The sequence below is a fragment of the Montipora foliosa genome, chromosome 9, assembly GCF_036669935.1.
Source record: "Montipora foliosa isolate CH-2021 chromosome 9, ASM3666993v2, whole genome shotgun sequence".
Classification (NCBI taxonomy): domain Eukaryota; kingdom Metazoa; phylum Cnidaria; class Anthozoa; order Scleractinia; family Acroporidae; genus Montipora; species Montipora foliosa.
In genome coordinates, this window is record NC_090877.1 from 5,129,626 (window position 1) to 5,139,625 (window position 10,000).

Sequence of the window (10,000 nt, forward strand, 5' to 3'; positions counted from 1 at the left end):
GCCTCAAGTACAACAAAATCCTGAAAATCTGTTGAATGAAACTTGTGGGTTTTTGAAAGGAGACAGTGGCACTAAACTTAAAGTTTAGTTGTTAATCCACTGAATATTGCAACCACGCTAAAATTATTAGTAAGGTAAAGAATGCAATTTAAATGGAACTCTTAACTCTACTCTAGGAATGAGTAAATGTGAAAAAAGACACTGAAAAAAAGGGTTTGCTATGCCGTTATGCAATTAATTATGAAATATACCTCTAAATGATTACGAAAGCAAAAATCAAGACGGAAACATGCATGGATAGCTTTAAATTCATGTTGTTTTGTAGCCTTAGGAAATTGGCTTATTGCAGTCATCCAGTAGCAAGGAAAAATGTAGTTGGAAACACTTTTAATACATACACCAGGAAAGGAGTTCAACTTCAAGGAAAAATACTCCATAGTACAAAAAGCAATAAATTCAATAGTCGAGAAGAGGCATTTTCCTCTTTGAAGCCAAGAGAAATCATTAATCACAAAAACAAAGGCCAATATTATTTTGCAAAATTCTAGAATCTTCACTTTTTTCTGAAGCAATATTTTTTTCTATCCCATCATTGCAAATAGACTACATGCATAGTGTGACAATCAAAATAACACTTCAAAGGTTGATAAGACTTAATTTAACAACAAACAAAAACAACTGCAGTAACGCCATTCCAGTGTATTGAAACTTGACTCTGGTGAATAAACTTCATCTTAGCTGGGCACAAGACAAAACAATAATCTACTGATTCCTTGTAAATCCTTTGCTGATACCAGACTCACAAGCAAAGAGGAAGAAGGTTTTACTTAAAATATTTTAAGCAAGTGCCGCTTGAAAGTAAAATTCCCTAAGGGCAAAGATTTTTCCCTTTGAAATTAAGTGAAAGAGCCCCACCCAGAGAACACACCCTCAATGTAACCCTCCGTGGATTGCATTTTGGACGTGTTAACAGGCATTTGCAAACAAGCATTTTCCCATCAATTACCTGCTCCGGCAGAAAATGTAATTCTTGGATCACTGTTTCTTCCTGATGCCGAGCTGAAAGCTCAACCCCGGGTCGGCCATAGCTATAACATCAGTTAAAGAAATATTCCCACGTCATTTAATTTTCATTCACAAAAGAAAGCCCGCGTGGCAAACCGATGCAAAACTGCGTCCATAAAACCAGGTGACATGAAAGCTCATGACATCCAACGAGTTAAACATCGTCGTATGTCCAAGACAAGGGAAAAAGCGACACGACAGTTTGCTTAATTACGAATAAATGCATGTCGACAAAAAGACACTGTCCGCTGGGAATTTAGTTCTCAATGCAAATCTAGACAGATGTGTTTCGGTTTAAGCATCAACAAGCGTTGCCTCTATTTTCGTTTGAATAAAAAAATTTAATTGGAGGATAATTTAAAAGTAATAAAATACTGAAACAGGATGAAAATTAAATTTTTCGTTGTGCTATTGGTGGACCATGCAGACGAAGCAAGGTTACTACTCCATCGATTCTCTTACGGATAGTGCAAAGTTCTGCAGGAAATGCCTTGTTCTGATCAAAGATCAACGCAGCTAGGCAAGTAAAGTCAGAGGTGTTTGTAAGCAAGAAGCTGCCAACAGATCAACATGACACCAAGAACTGCAGAGGAAAGGGTAACGCATTGAACACGACACGAATAACCAATGCACGTGTCATGCTAAAACAAGATGACCACCCTAGCCTAGCATGTTCATGCAAAATTTTAACATTATTTCACCTTCCCGAGGCATAATTTACAAACCACAACGATGCGTAATTCAAAAGGTATTATATTTTCAAGGTTCTAATATTTGCATCGAACCTACAATAGTTTAAATGCAAATGTTAGGCTACAAAATGCTCTGTAGATCACCAAAAGCATCTTGCAGGATCCCTGGCTGCCAATATTCCATCTTAACCCTTCGACGAAAGCTCATCTGTTGTAAGTCATGAGACTTGAAAATTCAAGGAACTAAATCAGATTTGGCAAGAAAGACAATGTCTGCAAATGAAGCGTCGTAAACAAGGCGGTGACGAAGTAATCTGACTGTAAAATTGTTGGTTTTTCTGACTACATAATTTTGTGTTCATTTCTGCAATTAAACATCTGGGAGAATTGGATTGTCTCAGCGTGCACAAAAATTGCAACACATCTTAAAAATTCTTCGAGTAGAAATCAACTGCACGAAATGGTTGCGTTCGAGGGCAAAGCCGAATCGTCTGGAAAGGCCCGAGCGGCGGCGCAGTCTGTTAGTCTAAACACAAGTGATTCACTCAAGGATACATTTTTAGCAGACCATTGCTTGTTCCAACTGCTAACAAATTTAACTCTGGATCTTGTGCAATTGCCGAAGGTTTCGGTGGAAATCCATGCTCGACAGCCTGCAAGAAAGTGGTCGTGTTCATACCAAGCACATGTGTTTCGATTGATATTCTTTTGAAAAGCAAGAAACAAGATGAGCGTCGAAACCAAACCTTGTTAAAGAGAAACAAATCATGGCCGAGCTTGTCCTTTAGATGTCCTGAGCCCCTGTCCCGTGTTCTTGAAAAAAACTTGAACATTTCTACACAGGTCGCCTTCCAATGGATCTGAAATGCAGCCAGCAACAGGAACGATTACTTTATTAGGAAGGTCGACAGAGAGACTGGTGTGAGACTCAAATCAAATGTACTGCAACCTCACGCCTTTAGGAAACTGTGGTTTGTGTCATGTGATACCTTGTCAATCAAACATGCTGGGGCCAATCAGAGTGCTCATCGTGATGACAGAGCGTACCGAAAGAGCATCTCAGCTTGCACTGGATTGGCTTAAAAACATCCGCAAATGAAACCAAAAGAATGATATAGCCCGATAATGTGAATAAATTTCTGTTGAAACGTTCAAATTATGTCCTTTGCGGCAAATATTTGTTTAAGGGTGAGTGATTGAATTCAAGTTAATTTTGGCAAGCGTCGTGCTTGTCCGTAACTCCCTTCAATTTGTGGGACAAAAATGTTAAATAATGAACCACATTTATTTACATTCCCCGCTGCGAATATTCTATACCTATTAATCTCAATCTCCCGCAAAAATTGTAAATAGGAGAAACGAACAAGAGCAATAGAGATCCGAATAAAGAGACCTCAACGACTGTCAGGAGAAAAAGATTAGTGGATTAGATTGATTTACACGTGTCAGTGATTTGGTTTACATATGCATATTTTACTCAGACTTAAATTAATGAAGTTTATTCTTAAAAGAAGATGGCACTTGACGTGAATCGCGCCAATTTTGTTGAGTCAAGGATGTTATATTCTGCCCCACTCCAAACTCATCTTCTTATCAATTCCCAAACTCCTGTTTTAGTAAAACAGTCCTGAAGACAACTCTGCCGCAAGATTCGACAACGTCCACCCTATTGAAAACCACAAAACAATTTCAACACAGTCAGGTATAAATCCAAATAAAATAACTTGTTATGAAATCATGCTTAAATTGCATTTTTTAAAAAAGGCAATTTCCCTAGTTTAGTTGCCACGTGAAAAAGCACGAATCTCAATAACGGGCTGGACACTAGCTGGCGAGTATGCTCTTCAGGTTGACCGTGGTTCAGTGGAAGCCTTTCGTGGTTCTATATTTGTAAGTCTGTTTTTTTTTTAAGGATTGCAAACAAATTATATATTTATACTAGTAGTTAAGCCCTGGCAAAAAGCGTATTTCATTGTAGGTCGAATTCCCGGTATTTCTTCGTAAAATATGGAACCGTTTAAACTTCCTGATTATTAAAATCAAAAGGAGCATTTCTCGCTATGATTTCTCAGAGGGTGGTATTCGACAGAGGTCTAAAAGCAGCTGAGTCAACGTTATAAAAAAATATTTTGACAATTGGCCCTGTGCATTAGGTTGCATTCACGGTCGAAATCTATCCACGCGACCATCATAACACCACAAAACACAATCAGCACTTATCAACACTATCAACTGATGTTATCGAAAAACAATTGGGAAAGATAAGTTGAATGCGCAATTAATCTGAGCCAATTTAACAGTGTATCCCAGAGCATAAGTTAAAACAGAAATATTATAGAATTTTACATATAAGTATTGGCTATTCCTTTGAGGATAACTTTCGTTATCGATAACGAGCAGGCCCAATACAATTGGAGAGTTAATCAATTTGCTCAGTTTGTAGAATAAGCTAGAGTACAATCAAAGAGTTCCATAACGAAAATCCTCGAACAAAAAAAAGAATAAAAAAAATAAAAAAATAATATATATATATATATATATATATATATATGAACTAAATATTTTCTCTAAACTAAATCCTGTTAGGGCATAGTTGACCATCTTTATCAGGAATTCTAAGAGTGCATTCGATTAACCCTATTCCGGAATAAGAGTAAGTGGAGTGATGATTTAAAACTGTATGTCCGAAGTTTTGAAGCAACAAGGATAATAAAGATATACTTAAAAAAGCATTTTAGCAGGTGTTAGAAATACTTCGTTTTTCGGAGATTCACATAAAAATTTTCAAACTTCTATTCCATGTATTCCTACTCCGGAAAGAAATGAACTTGATGATGATCAAGTTAGCTTTGATATCGTAGTATCAATAATAACTATAATATTATGACAACACTCCCACTTCGATATTTCGAAGTTGTCTGGTCCCAATTCCTTTGAACTGCGTATTGTTTTTTTTTTATATACTGTTTGTTACACTCTAAAGTTTCTCTTTTGTTAATAGTCTATATTTTCAAGCCACACTGGTTGCCACTAGCTCTGCAGGAAGTAATATGCTATCACAGTTGTTGTTTTTCTTACTGGGTTATCAGACATTTAACAATACTTCGAAGTTACTGAGGGAAATCATTAAATTCCAAGGAGAACTTGTCGCAATGCGGAATGAAGTCGTGCTCAGTCTCATGGATCTGGCGAGGCTTGATTATCAGGATTCCCGTCAACAAACAATGGGTTGCCATCAAAACAGGTATTTTCGCCATGTTATTGTTCTTCAAACTATGTCAGTTAACACTATGACGATACATTTTCTACAAGTTATGCAGGGGCAGATCAAAGACAGGATTTTCTTTTGTTTAAATGACAAAAAAAACTTACAATAAATACTGGTGATGGTCACGTGCCGAACGGTAAGAAGACTCTGCTGCAGCCGTTAGTGAGGCACGTGAAGGATTAGAGAACGAAAGCGGTCAGCCATTTTCTGGCTGTTTCATCTCGCCCTTTCTCGAATATTCTTTTTATTCCAATTCCGGCTCACGATTTGCAGAATAACTGGAACAAAATTTGTGAAAAGGACCTGTGAACCAAACTCTTGGAATGGTCTGGGTACGATTTTGTAGGTGGTTGGACGGAGCGTTCAAAATCTAAGCGCTAACGTATTTCCCCTTTTAGACGGAATCTCTCTTTCAGTCTATTTCAGAAAACGAGGAAAAACCTGCTCGTTCTAATGAAAAAAGTTTCGTGGGAGTCAAGGAACTCATTGTGGTCGCATTGTTTTTTAACCACAGAAAACTGAATATACACAGAACTTGAGTACTGGACATGAAGAGTCAAGAGCTGCGTCTCTGTGCGGAAACTGATGGCCTTGTAAGTCATTAATAACGTGTTAGGTTCAAGGACTGATTTGACAAGACTGAGTGGATGAATGATTGATTATCTGAAATTATTCATGTATTTGAACTGTGGGAATTAAAAAAAATACACGAGTTCAAGGTCATCGCAGTTAAGAAGCAACTTCACCATGCGCAGTTGCAAAGAAAGCCTGAAAATCCTTCGAAGCTGCTTAAGTTTCTCCTTGACTGCAATGATCGTCAACTGGAGGTATATCTATGACAAATTCAATGATCAGTATTTGAAATAAAATAAAATCGTCCAAATCATGACTGCATCAATCCAAAGCTGAATGGCAACAAGCCGATTCTGCAAATGGCCATAACGCAAAAAGACGTAACGCAAACAGCCATAAAGCAAATAACCATAACGTAAAGAGGAATAACGCAAAGAGGCATAACGCAGGAAAGCATAATGCAAATATTCATAACGCAAAAGGCATAACGTAAAATAGCCATTACGCAAAGGCCCTTTGAAGAATGGAGACTGGCTTTGTACTCCGTAAATAATTTCAGCTCTAAAAAAAGTCAATTGATTGTTCAAGGGAAAGAACATATAATGGCTATCGGACTTTTTCTTCCTGTTTAAGTTATGCCTCTGCGTTATGCCTCATTGTGTTATCCTTTATGCGCTATGGCCATTTGCGTTGTGCGTCATGCCTTTTTGCGTGATTCCTACTTGCGTTATGCCTATTCGCGTTATGACTATTTGCGTGATGCCTATTTGCGTGATGACTGTTTGTGTTATGGCTTTTTGCGTTATGCCTCTTTCCGTGATGACCATTTGCAGAATCGGCTAGTTGCCATTCAGCTTTGGATTGATGCATTCATGATTTCTACGAATTTATTTCAAATTTTGTCATAGATTGCCTCCATACAACTGACTTATCGCAATCGAATGACTCGGGCCAAGGTGCTGTGGTCATCGCATTTTATGACGCACATCCTCAGCGCTCAAATCCCGCTGATCACCGATCAGAATCAGTCATTTAAGGACGGTGCCTACTAATTCAAAGGTATCTTTGCGCTGTTTACTGAATATGCGGAGAAAGCAGATCTTAACAAGGGTTATTGAAATCCAAAAAGAAAATTAGGGGTAAAACGCATTTTTCGAAGATAATTAATCAACAATATTTGTAAAAAGCTTTAAAATACAAAGCAATGTATGGCATTCTTTCTCAAATTGAAGCTTAATTATCTGTCAAGAATGCATGGTTACCCCCAATTTTCTTTTTGGATACCGAGTACTTACTAAGATCTAGTTTTTCCTGATAGTTTCAAACCACGCAAAAATATCACTGTATTAGTAAGCATCACAGATAGGAACCTGAGTACCTCGAGATGCGCTGATTCTTTTCCAATTTGAAGCTTAATTATCTCTGAAAAATGCGAGGTTACCACCAATTTTCTTTTTAGATACCAAGAGCACTTGCCAAATTCTGCTTTCTCCGCATAGTTTTAAACCGCCCAAAATATCTCTGTATAATAAGCACCACCCATAGGAAATCCGAGTATCTCGAGAGGCGCAGAACATATGCGCAATAACAATCGTAGGCACCGCCCTTAAAGGGGAACTAAAGGCAAAAAAAAAAAAAAGCATGTTTTAATTACACTTTAGACTATGCACAATAATGTTTTTAAACTTTTTTCTGGCACATCCGTCGTTTTTCCACCTAAAAAAAACAATGTTTTTATTCCAATTTTGGGTCACCAGCATTACGGCTCAGAATGGAGGAGTCAGCGGTCATTTTTGCAGCTTATGACGTATGATATGGGAAGACACGCGAAAGCGCGATATATAGAAGCAGTGTTTTTGACTGATGTTTGTCGTGAATATTGAGTCCGCGAAGAAACAGGAAAACAACGAAGAAAATATCCACAGCAGCACTTGTTTGCTACGAAATATCTGTTCCCCATATTCGACGTCACAGCAGGGTACTGATTTAGCTTTTGAGCCCGCACTGAAAAGGCAGGAACAGCGGGAAAAGCCCAACTGCGACCTAGGTACTTCATGTATCGCCTATTATAGTGTATTTAAATTATAATATATTCCCAAGCGTATATTATAATGTATTTAAATAATTAGCCCTATATACCCATGTATACCCTTATATACCCCTATATACCCATGTATACCCCTATATACCCATGTATACCCTTACATACCCCTGTATACCCTTACATACCCCTGTAAAACTTTCTCGCAAAAAAAAAAAAACAGAAATCGAAAAGAAATAACCCCACACACTTAACTTTACTTATGTTAAGTTTTCCAAAAACAATGTTGGAAAAATTGCTGACTTTGGGCCTTCAGTTCTCCTTTAACTCTATACTACGCTTTGCGAATAGCCAGCTGCTTACCTCCTCCCAATTAAGGTTTTCTCGGCATGTTATGTTGTTACTTACATACCACTTACATTACTTTAGATTGGCGTACCTGTAAGCTTAGGTGATAACTCAGCCAAGTTTCTTTACAAACAAATCGTTTACATGGTTACATTTTTAAGATGCGACTTGAGCAGATGACTAACGGGACGGCAGAACGAAGCACATTAAAATCCGGGTTTTACTAGTAAGCGATCAGGAAGGGTGAGATTCGGAAGTAGGTATGGCATAATATTCAATAAACAATCAAGTGCAAAAGTTCAATAATATAATCTCTCTTCAGACAGTCCTTTTTCATTCAGACAAAGCCTCTATTCCAAATTGTTTGTTTTCTTCGATATACTCTTCAAGAGCTTTGATGATATTAAGCGTGTCTTCAGAAGCGAGGGCATGAGCTTCTAAAGTGGTATTCCGCAACAAAATAGGTCCATTGCCACTTTTCAGCAAAAAGACGTAAGACCTGAAAAGAAGCACAAAGAAGCCGTAGAAAGCGCGTAAATTGCAAGTTTGTAATGAAAGACATCCGTGACCCCTTAGACTGCGAGTAGTCTCTAATTCAGCTCAATTACGGATTGTGGGGCGGGCAAAACACACGCACGCGCGCGAAATTGCGAGGAGACGCGCCGAAAATTCACAATTTTGCGCGCACGTGTATTTCGCACGCCCCACAATCCATCGCCGAAATTAGAAACTACTCGAATTTAAGTGACCCTCAGTGAGACGATGAAAGAGTAATAAAATACTTCATTTATGAATTCCAAGACAAAATACGTAGCTTATTTATGATAACCATCGATGATCCCCTTTAGTAAACTTCGAAATCAATTTAACTTAGATTATCTCATACGTCGTAAATACCTTGGGCAAAAGTCGCATATGATAACATTTCGAGAAAGCTTTTCAGTTATTCTAGAAAAAAATAAGGCGAGGATAACATAGACTACAATATTCTCGGGCGCAAACCCCGAGTTGCTCGGACTGGAGGTGAATAGCAAAGGATGTTGGGAGTTTGAGTAGCCAATCACAGCGGGCCTTCACCCTCCACCCAGAACTCAGACGAAAACAAATGGGTTGTTTCTAAGCAAATCAACAGGGATGAAACCCGAGATGGAAAAGTTGAAAGACAAAAACTTTGAGACTTTCCTACAGCCTACAATTGCGATTCACATTACCCAGATACCTCACCAAAGCGGCATGCAGAGTTTGAGGATACTCTGGCAAAGGCAACTAACTGATCGGCTCTATGTGCGGTTAAAAAAACGCCATTGCCATGTAGGAAATTAAAAATGTAAATAGTGTTGCAATAGTACTTTCTACATCATTGTGGATTACAATCATCTGATGACACCGTTTACTACACATTTAACTCGCCGCCACTGCCGACTGGAAAGCTACTAAGTCAATATTGCTCCACGCGGTGACACAAGACGGAAGAACAATAAAGTCAGAGCAAATTAATTGCCCTATTTTCTTTTCTTTTGTCTTCATCTTAATAGCACTCAAAAGAACTACCAAAATACACCTGAACAAACAAAATCTTTTCAAGAGAAAATGGATTAATTTGTTACGTTTTGTGTAAACAACCGCAAGCACATAAACAATACCAGAGTCACCAAGGAACCACAGAAAAGCGCGCCTTAAAGTACTGCGCCTTAAAGTCTGCGACGTTTTCCGCGCATTGAAGCGCGTTGTGCTCTGGGGACCGTGGGGGTTGAGGTAGTTCATTTATCACTCCTCGGGCCCCTCCCTCAACCCAGCCAAAACACTTTAATGGGCCGGATCGCCCCTGCGATTACAGTCCTTAAAGTCTACTCTCCCCCACCCCCTTGCTTTAAGGTGGCTCAAAAAAGTTTCAACGCTTTTGGGGAGACCTTGTTATTAGAAGGATTGACACTACAATACTTTATCACGTAACAGCAATGTTATGGTACCATGTAAAACATCAATTATTGCTTAACAAGATGCAGTCATTTT

General features: G+C 38.4%; 2 protein-coding genes and 1 long non-coding RNA gene across 4 annotated transcripts in view; 1 reads left to right on the plus strand and 2 right to left on the minus strand.

Annotated features, from left to right (window-relative positions):
- LOC137971065 (LLGL scribble cell polarity complex component 2-like) overlaps positions 1-2,731 on the minus strand; it is a 19,027-nt gene extending 16,296 nt beyond the window's left edge. The window contains exons 1-3 of one of the 2 annotated variants that reach the window (XM_068817792.1): positions 2,504-2,731; positions 2,313-2,410; positions 1,007-1,088 (exon numbers count right to left, since the gene is read on the minus strand). In XM_068817792.1, the coding sequence (XP_068673893.1) occupies positions 1,007-1,088; positions 2,313-2,410; positions 2,504-2,590 (267 nt within the window). In that variant the 5' untranslated portion in view covers positions 2,591-2,731. The remainder of the gene's footprint in view (positions 1-1,006; positions 1,089-2,312; positions 2,411-2,503) is intronic. The other variant, XM_068817791.1, reaches the window with a different exon arrangement.
- A 2,488-nt stretch (positions 2,732-5,219) lies between these two features.
- LOC137971067 (uncharacterized) overlaps positions 5,220-10,000 on the plus strand; it is a 6,476-nt gene continuing 1,695 nt past the window's right edge. Inside the window, exons 1-2 of the long non-coding RNA XR_011116916.1 lie at positions 5,220-5,357; positions 5,540-5,618. This is a non-coding gene — a long non-coding RNA (uncharacterized lncRNA). The remainder of the gene's footprint in view (positions 5,358-5,539; positions 5,619-10,000) is intronic.
- Positions 8,275-10,000, minus strand: part of LOC137971066 (protein Njmu-R1-like) — a 15,041-nt gene continuing 13,315 nt past the window's right edge. The window contains exon 13 of the mRNA XM_068817793.1: positions 8,275-8,486. Coding sequence (XP_068673894.1) covers positions 8,321-8,486 — 166 coding nt within the window. The 3' untranslated portion in view covers positions 8,275-8,320. The remainder of the gene's footprint in view (positions 8,487-10,000) is intronic.